This window comes from Phascolarctos cinereus, unplaced genomic scaffold (genome assembly GCF_003287225.1).
Source record: "Phascolarctos cinereus isolate Bilbo 61053 unplaced genomic scaffold, phaCin_HiC Scaffold_4;HRSCAF=312, whole genome shotgun sequence".
Lineage (NCBI taxonomy): Eukaryota > Metazoa > Chordata > Mammalia > Diprotodontia > Phascolarctidae > Phascolarctos > Phascolarctos cinereus.
The window spans coordinates 178041600-178060204 of NW_027555847.1; the positions used below are offsets into that span (position 1 = coordinate 178041600).

At 36.0% G+C, this 18605-nt stretch overlaps 1 protein-coding gene across 1 annotated transcript in view; it reads right to left on the minus strand.

Moving 5' to 3' along the window:
- The window catches only part of SMARCA2 (SWI/SNF related BAF chromatin remodeling complex subunit ATPase 2), a 205919-nt gene that overhangs the window by 163098 nt on the left and 24216 nt on the right, over positions 1-18605 (minus strand). Inside the window, 2 exon segments of the mRNA XM_021001863.2 lie at positions 10698-10947; positions 18248-18349. Coding sequence (XP_020857522.1) covers positions 10698-10947; positions 18248-18349 — 352 coding nt within the window.

The window sequence follows — 18605 nt, forward strand, 5'->3', positions numbered from 1 at the left end:
CCTGGGTGCCTTTAAAATTGTGTCACCTCTAGCATAAGTTTCTTCTTAATATATGTTGTTAAAGATAAACATATGTTATATACATGTATACACATGTGTATACATATGTATATGTAAATACATATATATTGTGTAGATAGGGATAAGGATGGAGACAGAGACAGAGGTAGAGAGAAACATATGTGGTGGTACTATCCCAGTTAAATTCTGAAATCAGTGTCTCTCATGTGCTACATAGTAAGAAGAAATGGCACTAAACCAAAGAAAGATAATAAGTACAGCTCAGCAGAGATCTGTGCTAGAACTAGACAATTTTGAGGGTGATAAAGTATAGGAAAGAAAGGAGGATATCAATCAAGGGTTTAGAAGGAAAAAAAAAGCTTGGGTCTTGTTATTATCAACCCCCAAAACAAACTGACCAAGAAAACATTATGAATAACTGCTGACCCAAGACTTCTGGGTCATGTGACCAACAAGAGAGAGGACCAGACATTTTCTTGGATCCCCAAGTCCTTTTGAACCTCTCTGAAACAGGAATTATGCATAAGAGATAAAGGGCTTCCAGCTGTCTTCACAGTCTAAAATACAAAGAAGCACCATGAAATAAAAATCCAATGAGCAGACATGAGAGAAGGCCATTCTCTAGCCCCTAAGGCCCTCACCCAGCACCTCCTCCTCTACCCCACTCTGGACAGGATGAACAAGCTAAGCCAAAGGCTTGAATCCCACTCACCTCCACCCGCCCGGATCCCTCCAGTGATATAGCTTGGGCTGCAACATCAAGCAATGTTTTGTGCTGCAATAGACCTCAGCCAAAGAACTGCAGAATGAAGGGCTTCAGCATGTGTAGTTGTGTGGTCCTGAGGGAATGGGACCAGCACCTAGCTGGGGTCCTATTCTGTTCCTCCAAAAGTCACTTGGACCAGAAGCTGAGGGTAGTGAAATGTGAACTGAGGCCAGGCTGCCTTGAAGCCCAACCTCCAGGAAAATCACAGGAAAAGAACTCAGAAAGTGGATGATAGGGGCACAGAAGGAAAAAAGGGTGAATCTACCAAGGATCTTAGGAGGAAGAAAATTCAGTTAAAGACCTTGAGCATAAGCAAATAAACCAACAGGTAAATATTAATAAGAGAAGGGAATATGGTCTCCAGATCAGCTAAAAGAATTCAAAATCTATGAATAAATATTGAAAGACAAAGGAAAATAAATCAATACCTGATGAGGCAAAGGACCCTGCAGATTCCCAAGAGACCACAGAACAATAACAGAGTATTCTTGAATGGTTTCAAAGAGAAATAAATTTTGTGAAAGCAAAATTCACGGCCTGAACAGCAGAAATAATTGGAAGAATAGAAAAATGTGAATCCACAAAGGCCAGTCACCAAAGAAACAAAAGAGAGAAGAATTGATTAGGAAGGCAAATACACAGGAGTGAAGGATAATCTGGAAGAAGAGAAGCAAAAAGCAATAATGTTAACAGAAGGTATGATTTCCATATAAGCAAAACATATTGATCTCAAAGACTGTATGTGTAAAAAAAATTTTAAAGTTCTAATTCTCTCAGAAGAATATTTGAGGTTAAAAAAAACCCCATGAATACCATAATACAAGAAATAATATAAGAAAATTGCCCAGAACTTCTGAATAAAGTATCAATCAAAAGAATCCACAGGTAATGTCCAGGGAGGAAAAAAATCTAGTAACTACTGATACACATTTTTTTTTTTCATCCCTACACAATTATGAGAAAAATCTACACATATATCAAGGGCATATAGGATGACAAATGAAAGGGAAAAAAGTCTTTTGCAAATGATACTATGGCAGACTACAACTCTATGCTCTCCAATCATGCAACTGAACTAAAAGGTACTTGAAGTAAAAGATCCCACTTTGCTTATTGTTTGGCTACAAAAAAGCATTTGATTCAAAAAAAAGGGGTGAAAAAATCAACCAATAACCTTAAAGCCTCTCTTCCATATCAGCAGAATTCCTGGATTCCTAGAAAAGGGGGATTATTAATACCAGGTAAGGCATAGGGCAAGGAGATGTATGCTTGTTAAAAAAAAAAAAAGGGTTTGCTGCCATCATGGCACCTCTATATAGCAGAGTCCCTGTAGATAGGAGAGTCCTCTGCAGGCTACATTTGCAGGTAACAATATTCCAACTATATCAAACCCCAAAACGCTGCAGCGTCTTCTAAATGGTATCCATATTCATTCAAAACAGTTTGGCCTAACCAGCCACATGGGAAAAACCAAGTGAATGAAGAATGCCAGTATACAGTGCCTCGTAGTCAGTGCTTAATAAATAACTGTTGATTGATTGCTTGTTGCCCAGACTCTGATACACAACTGAATGGCCAACCCATAGATCTGGTCCATGAGCATACATTTGTCCTGGAAAGAAACTGCACATGGATAACAAGCTAGGCCTAGAAGTGAAAAATTGCCTCTGTGAAAGTGAACATAGCTTTTAAAGACCTGCTATCTTCTCTCTGTCATAAAGGTCAAGCTTTCTAACAACAATTTAATTATATTAGCTGGCTGAAACTCATAGGCTACAACAGTCTATAAAGAATTAAAGTTGAGAGTGACCCAGAAGTCAATGGAGAGAAACATCAATCGAATTATGATAAGCAGCTTAGAGAATGTCATCAGAGAGATAGATGATCTTAAAAGATGGTGGGCCAGTTATGCAGTGAGAACAAGGTAAGTAAGCAACATGTAGTCTAAATGATCCTCTGGTAACCAGACAATGTCAAGAGATCAAGAAGAAGGCTCCCAGAACACTGGGTAGAAACTCCATGAACAATTTCCAGAATTTATGGAAAAGACTCATACAGACAGTGCAGAGATTGATCGTGATCTGTATCACTGAAATGATTATCTACATCAGTGAAGCCAAATTATTGAAGTACTGAATCCCTCAAATTATTGAAGTTTGTCAGATTAACTTTAAACACATTCAGTCTTTCTGTTTTAGACTTCATAGGTGACGTTCCACTACTATCAACAATGAGTGTTAGAACGTTGTTGACAAGAGAGCATTGGAGAATTGCTAGCAAATATGTTCTGTTTTATATCAATTTGCTGTCTTCCAGCTTAGCCTAATAATAATCTTGGAATAACTGGCTTAGTTGCCTCTCATATCTAGCTCTCTTCATGATCACTTTCTCTTCTACTGATTTTCACTATTTTGTGAGACAGTACTTCCATCACCTCCTTCATAATGTTTTGCAGTGGGTCAGTCAGTCAATAACTATTTATCCAGTGCCTACTGTGTGACAGACATTGTGCCAAGCTGTGGGAATACAACGAAAGGTAAAAAAAAAAAACCATCCCTGCTCTTAAAGAATTCACTGTCAAATGAGGGAGACAACATTCAAACAACTATTTAAAAACAAGACATATATGTATGTGTGTGTGTAAAGTAAATTGGAGATAATATTCTAAACAGCTGTTACCCTTGATAACAATGTCTCTTTACTTGGCCAGGAGACTGAATGTTTCTAAGCTATTGATTTCTTGATTATTTTAATCTCTTCCTTGCGGCAACTAGTTTATATGTCAGTTAAATTTCTCTAAAAAGCAATCATAATAATAAACAATATAATTAATTTATTTTAATTAAATTATATATTTTAATAACAATAATCAAGTTTCTCTCCCTCCTACCCGCATCTCTGAAAAAAGAAAAAGAAAATCCTTGTAAAAAATAGGCATAGTCAAACAAAATACATTCTTGCACCAGCCATGTCCAAAAAATAAATATCTCATTCAACATCCTGAGTTCATCATCTGTCAGGAGATAGGTATCAAGTTTTATCATTAGTTCTCCGGAAGCATGCTTGGTAATTGAATTGATGAGTTCTTAAATCTTGCCAAGTTGTTTTTTTTTTACAGTGTTGCTATTGTATAAATTGTTCTTCTTCTGTTCACTTCATTCTGCATCAGTTCATACAAGTCTCCCAGAATGCTCTGAAGTCATCCATTTGCCATTTCTTATGGCATTCCATTACATTTATTTACCTTAATTTGTCCAGGCTTTCCTCAATTGATGTATATGCCCTTAGTTTCCAGTTCCTTGTTAGCACAAAAAGAGCTGCAGAACATGTGGCTCCCTTTCCTCTTCTTATTTTTATATTTTTGTCTCTTATTAATATTGCCAGTTTAAAGCAATAACAACGATTTAACAACTTTTGGGGAATCATTTCACATTGCTTTCTAAAATTTACATCCATTCAAAGTATATTAATGTGTCTTTTTTGCTCAGTATCTTCAACACTTGTCATTTGTTCTTTGTTTTTGTCTTTTCCAATCTGATGGATATGAGGTAAATCAACTTCATTTGATTTAGCTTTACTTTCCATGATTACTAGTGATTTGGAGAATTTTTCATATGGCTATTTGGTTGGCTTTCTTTCCTTTAAAAATTGCAAGTTCGATATCCTTCAATCATTTATCAGTTACAGAATGGTTCTATTCTTATAAGTTTGAATCAGTTGTTATAAATCTTGGAGATGGGGCCTCTTTCAAAAAAAAAAACCGCTGCAAAGTCTTTTCTCCAGTTACCTGCTTCCCTTCTAATTTTAGCTGCATTAGCTTTGTTTGTGCAAACAAAATTCTTAATTTTGTATAATCAATATTGTCCATGTCTTTGCTTTTTATTCATTTCCCCATTCTTCAAGTTGAAGGTTTGTTTAGATAGGACTGAGCTGCTGTAATTGCATATAGTGTATTTTCATCCTTATCCTTTCTTCTAATTTGATCTTGAATTTGACCATTGCCTTAACCAGACAATGATATAATTGTACACAAAGAAAATCCTGAAATGACTTCCAAGTGGACAACCAAACTCTTATCTGTTAACATGTAGGCAATTTCATTTTTACATGTGATATTATTCAGTGATCATCAAGCTAATTGCTTTTTTTATTCTATTCTTGAAAAAATTCTATATATATATATATATATATATATATATATATTTACATATGTATGTATAATGCACACAGACACGTATATGTATGTATGGGAAGCCTCTGAGTAATCTAATAGATTTTTACCTCCTCCATTTCTTAATCTCTTTAGCATCTTCTCCTATGGCCATCTTCATATTTAAGTCACCAAATTTCCTAAGTATTTACTGATTTGTTTTAGAGGGTACTGTAAAGTTCTGGGTAGAATCTCTCTTCTTCATCTTTGCAACAGATGTTAGTCAAAACCTGCAGTTATCTCCATGGTGGTAGTTCTGCTTACTGGGAGTACTGTGTAAGGCAAAATGACTGAGAATGTTACAAACTCTGCCAACTGCCTGATTTGCTTCTCCATGGAGAACTTGGGAGCCATCCTTCCATTTAGATGCAATTTCTGGTTTCATTTATAGTAAGTTCGTCAATGTGGATGAACTGTAGTCCCTCCAGTAGCAATGACAGGATTACAGGGTCATAGATTTAGTGCTACAAGGCGTTTGAGAGGCCATCGAGTCCAGCCCCTCATTTTACAGATGAGGAAACTGTACCACTGACTAGTTAAGTGACTTGCGTAGGATCACACAGCTAGTGAGTATACGAGATGAAGTTTAAACCCTGGGCTTCCTGACTTCCCATCCAATACTGAGGCCTCTATTCCAAGCTATAGTTATACTCATATCTGTGGATGGGCAAAATCCATGTAATTCTAAAGTACTTTCCCCCTCCTAAGCACTTGACCAGTGTCACTGCAGAACAGCATTTCACAAGACTGAGCCCCAGGGCCACAGCACTAATCACCTTGTGGCCAACCTGCTGGTTACAGCCCTCTGTGCTTAGTTAAACTGGCCCCAGAACAGCAAGAACACTCTGTCACTGGGACCACACCAGCTGGGTGTATCTTGCCAAGGCTATGCTTCCTTGGCACAGCCTTCCAGAAGCCAGGGTGACCTACATGCTAAGATGAGGCATCTGAGCAGGGCCTCTGTGAGACAGTAACAATAATAAAACATTGCACAGCACTTCGCAAAGTACTCTCTTCACAACAACCTTATGAGTTACACAACACCAGAATTATTGTGCCCATTTCTTCTAGATGAGGAAACTGAGGTTCGGAAATGTGAGGCGACCCCCTTAGAGTCACATAGAAAGTCACTGTTGGAACCAAGATTCAAAGATTCAAACCCAGGTAGGGTGATTCCTAGTTCTGCACCCTTTCTATTATGCAATGCCCTGAAAAATTATCCTCTTTGGAAAGGGGGCTTGGTAATTTTTTTCTGTTGTTAATAGAAGTCTTCATTTTAAGTAATGCTCCTCTCCAGACAATTTCATCTTGCCATCAATGCGATACAGCAGGTAGTCTGATAAAGAGATTCCAGATTCTAAACTTCCTGAAACAACAACAAGGATGTAATACTGCATAACTGCAGGAGACTCATTTAGCCTCCTCAGGAGTACAGAAAATTGAAACAGAATTAGGTCAGTCAGGTTTTTCATACAGATTGAACAGTAAATCAAGAGAGGTTACTGCTCTGGCAAGAAAGGGAGTTCCATTAAAGGCAACAGATATTTGTTCAGGTCCAGAGGAGAAGTTTATGATTCCTGTAGGAGAGTTATTTGTACAGAAAATGACACTGGTACATTCTGTTCCTTCAAGTAGCAAGCAGTCTAACACTTGGGGTGGGGGGTAGGGACCTCAACATGATATTTTGGGCAACTCTGCCTATAATGGGACTGCTTGGTAATTTCTGAGAAGGCATTTTTGTATATCAATAGAAACAATATATGACAAAAAAATCAAAAGAAATCTTATTTTTATTCTCCTTCATAAACCAGAATGATCTTGTACTTACATCAAATCCTGAGAGGATGTAAAATAAGACAGAATATGTCAATGATCGCATTCTAAAATAAATCCTTATGGGAACAAGCAATTTATAATCTATCTATACCAAAGTCTGTGGAATGGCGTTTGAGTATTAATTTAGTAAAAAAAAAAAATCAATCAATCAATCAATGTTAGGTAAGTAAGTAGAGGAAACACTTTTCAGTCATGTATGCAACAGCTTCACTTTTAATGGGATGCCTCCAAAGAACAAATATGAGCAATATATCCAGTTGTATCATAAAAAGGTGAGAGAAGAGTGAAAATTTACAGGCATCCTCCGAGCTCTGGGACAGTGCAGATGGAGGGAATCTGAGTAATCACTTGTATGAAATAACACATTGAAGAGACATAATAGTGATTACTGCCTCAGTTCAACCAGCAGATTTCCCTTAGTTGTCCTATTGTGTTGTATAACACCCGAGCACGGCCAGTTTCTATACAGAGAACCTTCATTCCTATAAAAGAGCCTGCCTTTTGTTGGTTCAAGGAAGCTTCTACTACCCAGAGCAAGCTCATGATCCTGTGACTTTCCCATATAGACAACCCACTCTGAAAGAATTTTACTGGAGCTGTCCCCTGGTATTACGTGCATAAGCTCTCCCCATTTATCCCTTTCTGTCACTTTGATAAAATTATTTTTGCTCCTATGTATCTTTGTAGGTTTCATTGTCTAACTGTTCTATTATTCCCAAATTTGAACTTTCTCTGATCCAACAAACAGCAGGAAGTATTTCTATACCATGCTTTCTTTAAACAGCTGGGGAACATAGCAAGTTAATCAAAAAAGAAAATATTCTTACTTTTTTTTTACTTACTGTAGACAAGGTAAGTAATATTCCTAAAAGTAAAGAAATGATCATTTTAAAAGAATTTTCTGACATGATTTTTGCCCAAAGTAAATGTATCCAATTGCAAAAGAGGGATCACTTAAACTCTGCTTAAAGTCTTTCAATGAGGAGCCTCCTTGCATCTACTGGAGAAAATGCTAAAGGCAATGAACTCATTCAAATCATAAGAGGATCACAAGAGAAAAAGAGTTCTTAGCTGCCTTTCACAAATGCTTGGGGACTTAATCTAACCTTTTTATAACAATACATTTAACTAATCTCTACCACTGAGCAACTTATCTTCATTTAAGCAGAAACTGGCTATTGCATCACAACCAAAGAAGATAAAAGATTCTCCTTATAATGTTGCCAAAGCAAACCAATCCCTCTGCCATAGATGATAACCACCACAGTTGTGGCAAAGGACCATCACACTGTGTGGAAAGACTAGCTGCTTAGATTAATGACTTCAAAAGCAAAGCAGCTTTATAAAAAGGGAGACATTTGTTGAGTAATAAAAGAATAAAGAAGAACCATTTCACACAATCCTCAGAGCTCATAATTTAAAAGACACTGACAGCTACAATTTCTTATTAATGCAGGATTGGAGGGGGAAAAATCTTTTTACACATTAAACTAGCTTTAAATTATGCTATGTAAGGCTGTACATTATGCATCTGGGGCCATTTGTTAAGATCAACATAGCACTTTACTCTCAAAATGGTGTTAAAAGTGAGTTCCTTGTAAGCATGGTACCCATTAAAGTTCTGGCACCATCTCAAACCCCAAAAGAAGCCTAATAATGTGCACCTGGGCAGATTACACAACATTCCCCAAAAGACAAAACCTAGGGGAGGAAAAAAACCCAAATGTGATAAAGTGAAAAGTTTATAATAATAAACTTTACTATATAATAGTAAATAATATACAATAGCAAAAATATACAAATAGTAAAGCAATTAGATATAAATTAATATAATTATATATAACTTAACCATGTAATAATATTATAAATTTTTATTTATTATAAAATAATAAAATGTATTTAATAAGTACACCACAGTAAATCACACATAATAAATAATAAGGTAAGTTTATATATAATAATAAAATTCTTGTCACTATGCAATATCTATCAGTCTATAACTTGATGGTAAATATGATTTCATAGGTATGAAGACTGAATGGAATGTGACCCATGGCAGGAATATATCAAAGTAATCATATAGGGATTAGATAAAAGGTATGATGAAGGTGTAGTAAATATCAAAAGAATACATTCCTTCGTGGGAATTCATGAACTAATTGTAGGGGAGGTGATAGTGGAGTATCTTTGGGTGATGATCAAAGAAAGCAGGAATGGAAGCAATGCTGTGGGGGTAGCACACCAGGCCACAAAGAACTCACAAGGCTGGCATAGAGGCAGGATATGACGCGGCCGGGGGGGGAGTGTTCTAACTTTGAGGACACCAGAAGTTCTTTCTGTGCTAAAAACCAATAATTTCAGAAATTCTTTACTTGGCTCACTGATAATTTCACCTTTCAGGAAGCAGAAGAAATGAGGGGGACTGCTGTCCTGAACCTGACTGATCAAGAAAAGCAATTAGCAGCAAAAGATGAAATAAATGAAAGGTGCTTTAGAAAGAAGTGAATACACTGTCATAGAGCATATGATAGATATAGAGGAAAACGTAAGGCACAGTTGGCCTCATGATCTAGAGTTCTGGAGAACAGATTTGTTGGAGTTCAGAGAAAAGATAGATTCTTATGACCTACCTAACATTCTACAAAGGAAATTGACTCAAGGGGAAGGAGAGGAACTCCAGAATGAAATTCTGATGACATAAACACAAATGATTCCAATGAAGAAGAAAAGGAATAACTGTCTGAAAAGATGAATGTGGCTCCTCAGGAAACTTGTCAACAAGCTAGAATTTTCAAAAGACATAAGTAGAAGATAGGAGCCTGCTCAGATGACTGAGGATGAATACAAAAGTGGCATGCCTCTGTAAGAGAAATGTCAGGAGGACTAAAGCTGAGAATGTTGAGGCTTTTGATAAACACTAAAATAACCCCCCAAAATGTCTTTTTAGCTGTAATGAAGGCAAGAGGAAGATCAAGGACTGGATTAGACAGCAGTTTGAGGTAGATGGGACATTTGGGGATAAGTAGAAAGAAGAAGAACCATTCAATTCCTACTTTGCTTCTGTTGTGCCTTCCAAGACAAAAGATTGACCAAAATTACTTAGAGGAAATAAAAAAACTAAAGATGAAGAGATGGTGGCAAGTAAGTTCCAAGATGCCCAAAGGGAGTTCACATCACCAGGCCTGGACAAATGGGTACATCCCCAAGCTACTGAAAGGACTTAAAATATTATAACAGCAGAAATGCTGCCAGTGATCCTCAAAAAGTCAAGGAAAATGAGAGCGCTAATACAGGACTAGAGACAGGCAAACATATTGATTTCAAAAAAAGTTAAATAATAGATACTTCAAAGTGCAGGCTAGTGACTTGACTACAGGGTGTTAATTGACTTAAAGAAAATTGTAAAAATGATGATCGGGCAGTGTGAAATTGTAAGTTATTACTATTATTCATTTCTACCTGCACCAGTGTTCTTTCAAACATTTTCAGTAACATTAGGCCCCTCCCTTCATTTCCTTCTTGGGTCACCATAAAAGAAAAGCAAAGAGATAGTAACTAACAGCTGCATTTTTGGAAACGTGGTAAATTACAAGTACTCTAAGAGTAAACAAAAGGAGGCAGCATAATACAGTGTCAGTTTGGAGTCAGAGGAACTGGATTCAGATAAGTCCTCTACTAGCAGCTAGCCATATGACTGGGGAAAGCACTTAAGCTCTAAACCTCAAGTTTCTTGCCCGTAAAATGGGGAACTTGCAAGGTATCAAATGAGATAATGGCCTCAAAGCACTTGGTAAACCTGAAGCATTATGAAAAACTGAGTTATTTATATTGTTAACATTGTTCATTTAAACTTTAATTTCTTACCTGTATTCTCTCTCCTGCAGTATTTCAACAGGATCCAGTCCCTGTGGTTTCTGAATAGGGCTAATCCGATTCTGCTTTTGCTGCAGCTGAACCACGGGTGAAGGTTGCCCAGGGGTTGGCTGGGGCACAGAAGGTCCAGGCAGGGCAGCAGCCGGCTGAGCAGCTGGAGGGGCTGGTGAAGGCCTTCCACTTGGAGGTGGAACTGCAAGCTTTTGTGGGGTACTTGGAACATTCATGTCTGGTGCTTGGCCTACAAAATTCAAAAGCTTCATAAATAATAATGATCAGAGGCTTAACTTTAGCCCATACAAATAATAATAGCAACAACTGACCTCCTTGAATATTTAAGCAGGAAGGGCAACCATCTTAAATACCTAAAACAAACAAGGTCTGACCTCTGTCCCTATAGAGTTCACCCATGAGCCCTACAGAAAGTGAACCAAAAATTACTGTGATGTAACAAACTGATTTGGACTTTTAGATTTTAATGTGTCTAGACACTAGGTTCTCAAAAGGAATTACAGTTGCACCCAAGGCTCTTGAAAATTAGGAAGCAGTACAGCAGCCATTAGATCAAATGTGGAGGCTACCCTCATATCTGTAGAGTGAAATGCAGAGCTGTCTTTCCCAACAGAATTCAGTGCTAACTTGCAAGAATCATGTTAATAGAGTTCTGATTCTTTGTCCACAGAATTACAAATATGATTAGGTTATGTATTTTTAAAGTAAAACCAATTCATTCATTTTTATTGGCTCTCTAAGATACAATTCAACATTTAAAGGTAAGTATATTCTGGACTTTTAAATAAATAAACAAACAAACAAATTAATGAATGAATAAGTAAATAAATAGATGAATGAATGAATAAATAAGTAGATGTATAAAGAAAATAAATAAGTAAATAAATAAATATATATCTTAACACTGCCATAAAAAATGTCCATAAATATTGTATAACATTTTTAAAAAATCCAGTAAAATGCCTCTTTCTAAAAAATTATCAAGCATTAAGATATAAAAGAAAGATTTTTCTCTCAGGTTATCAACACAAAAATGTATGCACATAGGCAAATATTCTGAGGTTCTACATTTAATGAATTAAACTTCTTTATTTTAATGTAGAAAATATTGTGCAACACATATTGAATATTGCACATATTTTTAGACTTTTTCAATGTATTGACTATGCTAATTTTTTCTCTCTTTTTTCTTTTTTAAATCTTGTCTTTAGAAAATACTACTTGTTATATGGCATCCCTCTCTGGGAGGTAGATGGGGGATGCTGGGAAAACTATTATGATATAAAAAAGGCATCAATAATAACTTATTTTTTTAAAAAAAGAAACAAATGTGTAAAAGTAAAATGGGAGTAAATTCTAACTACTAAACAAAGGCCAAAGGAAGGACTTTTTCCCCCATCTGCTAGTTATCTTCAGTGCATTTTATCTATTTTTAAATTCTGAAAATTTTAAGTGAGCCTACCATGAATAAATAAAATAATTCAAAGGTGGGAATTCACATTTTGATCACTACTACATTTCATTCTCCAAGTTCTTCATAGCCCTCTTGAGCGAAGCCAGCCAGGAAACTTATTCAATGACAAAAGGAACTGATCTTTTAGAACCCAAAGAAGAGAATAATGAAGGATGACATAGTGATTAAGTATAATAATTTAAAACCTATTATTTTTTAAAACTGTGCACTTATTCAATCTCCATTGAAAACCATTTTGGAAATGGACTTAAATTAACACCAACGTTAAAAGTTATAGGAGGAATTCTGGCAAAAGAATTGTTACAAACTAGAACAGAGTACCAAAGGAATATAGAACACTTTCTTAACTACATATCCATCTGCCTAGAGAAAGCCAAGAAAAAATGAGGTGAAGATAGCATGATGGCACAGGTATGACTAGGTTACCACTTTAAGTTATTTCTTAGCTCTTTGTTTCTTATGTTCTCCCAAAAATCTGTAGCACTAAGAAATGTATTGACAATTACAACATTATTAGAAAGAGATTTTGAGGTAAGCTTTTTTTTTCCTGAAAGTAAGCTTTTATAACACACACACACACACACACACACACACACACACACACACACCCCTTTTTGTAATACTTCATACTTATGGATTCTTTCATCCATGTATAACAAAGCAGTATAAAAAGATTAAATCTCAGGGCTGTTAAGCACTGAAATGAGTTGCTGAGGTAGGGTTGAGAGTCTTCTTCCCTGAAGGACTTTAAAATAGGACAGATTTTCATCTATATGGCATGGTTTAGGTGTGACCCAGTCCAAAAGGAAAGGAGATATGCACCACATGATTTCTAAAGTGCTTTCTAAACCTATGATCCCATGAATCCTCACAACATTCCCAAGAAGCAAGTGGCACTCATTATGTTTTAAAAACTCAGTAGATATATTTGATATACCTAAAGTGCCTGATGTGTAGGCATGATAAATAACATTTTTCAAAGAATCAGTTTTCTAACTCAAAATCTTGTGGAAGTGAATGTTGGAAACTAAAATTAACAAATTAATTGAAAATTTTTTAAAAGAAAGAAATCCCCCCCAAAAAAAATTGGGGGAAGGACGAGATGGGGAGAAAATTTGGAACTCAAAATCTTGTGGAAGTGAATGTTGGAAACTAAAACTAATAAATTAATTAAATTTTTTTTAAAAAAAGAAACAAAACCAAGAATCAGATTTCTGAAAGTTGTTAAGAGAATTTTCTTAAACTATAGCTCCCAAAATATTTTTGCCTCTAAAACTAGGATGCATATCACAAATAAAATAGATAAGAAACTGTTTAAAAAATGCTATAATATACATATTAGTTACTATATGTGATTGTGCTCACCTGTTTATGGTTTCTTTCTGTTAATAGTGATGCCAGTAAAAAGTATAAATAAAAGTGGCATGCTGTAATAGTTCTTTTAGTTGTATTCACTTCTCTGATTTTAAGAATTGTATTAATTTTAGGAAATGTAACCTAGGATTAATCTATAGTCCCCACAAATAAAATCAATGGAGTTAAAATTAGAAGAGAAACAGTTAACCAGTTTAAAAAAAAACTATTTTGCAGCAAGTTTTTCTGATAAAAGTATCATTTCTAAGATGTATAGGAATTGATTCTAATTTATAAGAATAAAAGCCATTCCACAACTGATAAATCATCAAGAGATATGAACATGGGATTTCCAAAGGAAGAAAGCCAACTTAGCAATAGCCATATGAAAAAATGCTCCAAATCACTAAAAAATTAGAGAAATAACATTTAAAGCAACTCTGGGGTTCTACATAATATCCATCAGATTAGCAAAGATGACAAAAAAAGGAAAATGAAAAATTTTGCAGTGACTGAGGGAAAACAGACACACTAATGCTCTCTTGGTGAAGCTTAAAAGGCAATGTGACACTAGGCCCCAGAATGGACTCAATGAGATCATTTCTAGGCCTAAACCCCAAAGAGATGAAAGGAAAAGGAGTAAGTCCTAAATACACCAAAAATTTCTACAGCTGCTCTTTTTTAATGACAAAGAGGCCAAGGTCTCCCACTGCATCCGGGGCCATTACCAGTCATCTTAACCTCTCTCTTGCCACTGAACTCCGAATGACTCTGGAGGAGAGAGTGAGGCTGATGACTTTGCACAGCCCTGCCTCACGAAAATCCAATTCACTTACAAGTCAAGACATCACCCTCCTGATGTCATTGGTCCTCTTTGAGAATGAAGGATGAACAACAACAGTGACAAAGAATTGGAAACTAAGAAGGTGACCCTCAGTTGAGGAATGAGTGAACAAATTATGGTAGATAATTGTGATGGAATAATATTGCGCCATTAAAAATGACAAAGGGATGGTTTCAAAGAAATTTGGGACAACTTGTAGGAACTTATGCAGAATTAAGTAAGAAGAACCAGTAGAACAATGTATACAATAACATTATAAAGAAAACAATTTTAAGCAATTAACAATTCTGGATCAATGCAGTGACCAATGAGGAAGCAGGCTACTCACCTCCAGACAGAGAGGTGATGCATTCAAGGCACAGAATGAAATATACACTTTAGGAAATAACCAATGCTAGAATTTGTTTTGTTTTAGTGTGCACATTTCTTACAAGTTTTTCTTTATTCTTGTTTTGCAATGGGGAGGGGTAAGAGGAAGAGAAAATAAATGTTCATTAATTGAAAAAATAAAACAAATCTGTAGTCTTTTGTTTGGGAATCTATTTCTTTTCTTTTGTTGACCCTAAAATCCATCTAGTATGGATGGCTAGTTTTCTAAGCCAGCTGGCTGACATACAAAAATCCTTACCCTGCTGACTCACCCTTATGGCAAAGAGTTGAGAAATCTGAAACATGGAATTCTGTACCCTGAAATTTCTGGATTAAAACTAAAGAAGATTAACAGAATCTCAATGCTGGAAGGTATCTCCAAGGCCACCAACTGAATCCATGCCAGAAGAAGTAAGCCTTCTCTAATTTATCCAACAAGTGGCCTTGCAGTTGCTTGAAGAATTCCAAGAAAGGCAAACCTCCTCCTGAGACATCTATTCTACTTCTGGATAGCTCTAATTTTTAGAAAGTTTTTCCCTACATCAAACCTAAATTGATTTCCCTATAATTTATAATCCATTGCTCACAGTTCTGCCCTGGGACCAAAGAGAAAAAGACTAATTCTTCTACTAGATAGAAATTTCAAATTCTTGAAGATAGCTATCACTTCAAAGCACTGCCTGTGGAATCAAAGGTCTTGGGTTCAAAACATGTCTCTATCACTTATTACTGCTGTGACCTTAAGCCACAACTTCTCTGGGCCTCAATATTCTCATCTATATCATTAGGAGGCAGGACTAGACGGTCCATATAGTTCTATATCAAGGTTTCTTAACCTGGGATATGTGAAGTCATTTTTAAAAGTATTTTGATATTGTATTTCAATAAAATTGGTTCTCTTTGTAATCTTGTGTATTTTATTTTATGTATGTAAAAGCGTTATTCAGAGAAGGGAAACATAAGCTTTCCCAGACTGCCAAAGGGGTCATGCTACAAAAGAAGAACCCCTTCTCATGATCTATGATCCTCTGTTCTCCTTCTTAAGTCCTTTATTCTCTAGGCTAAATATTCCCATTCCTTTAACCATTTTTCACAAACCCAATGGCCCTTCCATTGGACACTCTCCAGTTTATTAATGTCTTTCATAAAATATCCACCCATAACTAAACTCTCCATCTGATCTGCCAAGGCATCTTCTCTCTAGCCCCAGATGCTATACCTCTTTTAATGCAATCTAATTTAATAATCTAATACATTAGCTTCTTTGGTTGTCACATCACACTGTTGACTCATATTGAGCTTGTAGTATCCTAAAATACCCAGATCATTTTTAGACATCTAGCTTTCCCATGATATATTTGGGGAGTTTATTGTTTTTTGGGGGGAACTCAAGTGTCCAACCATTATTCCTACTAAACTTCTTCTTATCTAATTCATTCCACAGCTCTAGCCCAACAAAAGTTTTGGGATCCCTGATTATTACCCAATGTGTTAGCTATCCCTCCAAGACTTAAGTCATCTTAAAAGTTGATAAGTATGCCACATATACCCTTATGCAAATCATTTACAAAAATGTTAAACAGCCTAGGGCTAATAATTGCTCTCTGGGGCACTTCATTAGAGTTGTCCTTCCAAACTGACACTGAATCATTAATGAATATTCTTCATATTCAGATTTGTGAATATACCTTACCATGTGCATAGCTCTCCATTTTATCTCAAATACACTAACACATGAGGCTTTTTCAAACTATGAGCCATGCCCCCAAAAAGAAAATTAAGATTAATGTGGCATTATCTGCTCTTGCCAGAGCCATATGATCAATGCTTCCATTTCTAGAAGGTCACTAACCATCTTCTTAATACTATATCCTGGAACTTTGCCAAGAATTTAAGTCAAGCTCAGTGGATTAGAGTTTCCAGATTTTATTCTTTTTGTTTTTGGAAACTGTAATACTGACCTTTCTACAGTCCTGTGATACCTTTCTTATTTTTTCTTTTAGGCAACTGGGGTTAAGTGACTTGCCCAGGGTCACACAGCTAGTAAGTGTCAAGTGTTTGGTCTGAGGCCAGATTTGAACTCAGGTCCTTCTGACTTCAGGGCTGATGCTCTGTGCCACCTAGCTGCCCCTTGTTTTTTTTTTTAATGGTCTTTCAAAGATCAAGAGCAATGCTGTAATCATATCTGCCAGCTCTTTTCAAGAAGCAGTATAGTATTATAGAGTGCTGGGTTCATATCCCAACTCTGATACTTAGTAGCTGTAGGACACCTAGCAAGTTGTTTAACCTCTCAAAGCCTCAGTTTCTTAGTCTAAAAAATGGGAATAATACCTGTGTGCCCACTTCAGAGCTTGTTGTGGAGGCTTAACTGAGAGAACGTTTGCCAAATGCTTTGAAAACTTTAAAATACTCTAAATATGGCCATTACTATTATCACCTAGCATGTAGATCATCTGATTCTGGAGATTTGGACTGATCCAGGCCAGCAAAGTGCTCTCTTAATATCTCCCTAATTACCTTTGGTAGTGATTCTCTATTAGCCATTTTTGCTCTGTCCTTTCCAGTCCTAGCAGTTTGCTCGACTATGAATAGTCCATTTGAAATGCTCTGGAACTATATGTGATAAATTATGTCAGGTAAATGAAAAATATACTAATTTGCTTCACAATTTATGGGCTCTCTCCATAAGGAGAAAGATAAAGGAAGAGAGGCCTATACATTTGGACAAAATTTGTTATCATACGAGCCAGTATTTCCTGGGCAAATATTTATGGGGCCAATTTTAAAAGATGCAGAATCTCCCCTACTACACACATACACACACACACACACACACATACACACACACGATATTATTGTAAGTTAACAGAATTTCACACCTTCATTTGCAATACCTCTTTTTGGTTTTATGTTTGTAATTAAATGCTCATGTTTGTTTATATTTATTAGGTTCATAATTTTAAAAAATATATAAATTTTAAAAGATTAAAAAAGACATAGTTCCTTCTTCAAAGAGCTTACCATTGAATGAACTCTTGAAATAAGCACCACAGAAGTGGAAATCTGATTATTAAGAAGATATCATGTATTCTCTGACAATCTGATGCATACTTGGCTCATTCATCATCAAAGGAATTTCAGTTTCTAACTAAACATAAACATGTTTATTGTATAATATATAGTTCTTGTTCCACATTTTGTGACGACTGGACTGCAGAGTTCACTACAATTAGCTATTGCTCATGACATAACAGCCTATCCATTAGTTTTCAAGCTTGTCCCTCAGGCAGCTTACAAATTTCACTCTGTGCTGAAATGTTTCATGTGTGACTGTCTAACAGGAGAGAAGATATCTCTCATCTTCCCAAGTAATTCACAGACTGATAAATGACACAACATTGCTCGATACCTTAAAGTGGGGAACAAACTCCTAGTCTCTCTTATATACAATTTAACTTTGTCTGAAGAATTAAATGCCTACTCCTTTACCTTCTGCCCATGTTTTAGGAGTCATTGTAGATGTGTGCCCTGGAATCCCTGATGTCTGTCCTGGCCCAGCTGGAGGTGTGCCAATTGGATGCATCCCTATGCCTGAATTCAAGAAATAAGGAAACAAACTTATTAAAATACATAGTCTTACATGCCCAGGATTTCTATGCATTGAGAAATCACACTCTGCCTTCTGGCACACAAGGATATTTATGCAAATAACAGTTTTATGCATTAAATACGGATTTAAGTATATTCCACTGGGTGGAAAATAAATGTAATGAAGTGTATTTAAATTAAGCATACTAAAAAATAACAGATAACAAAAAGAAAGGTACTGAAAAAAAGGCCAATAAAA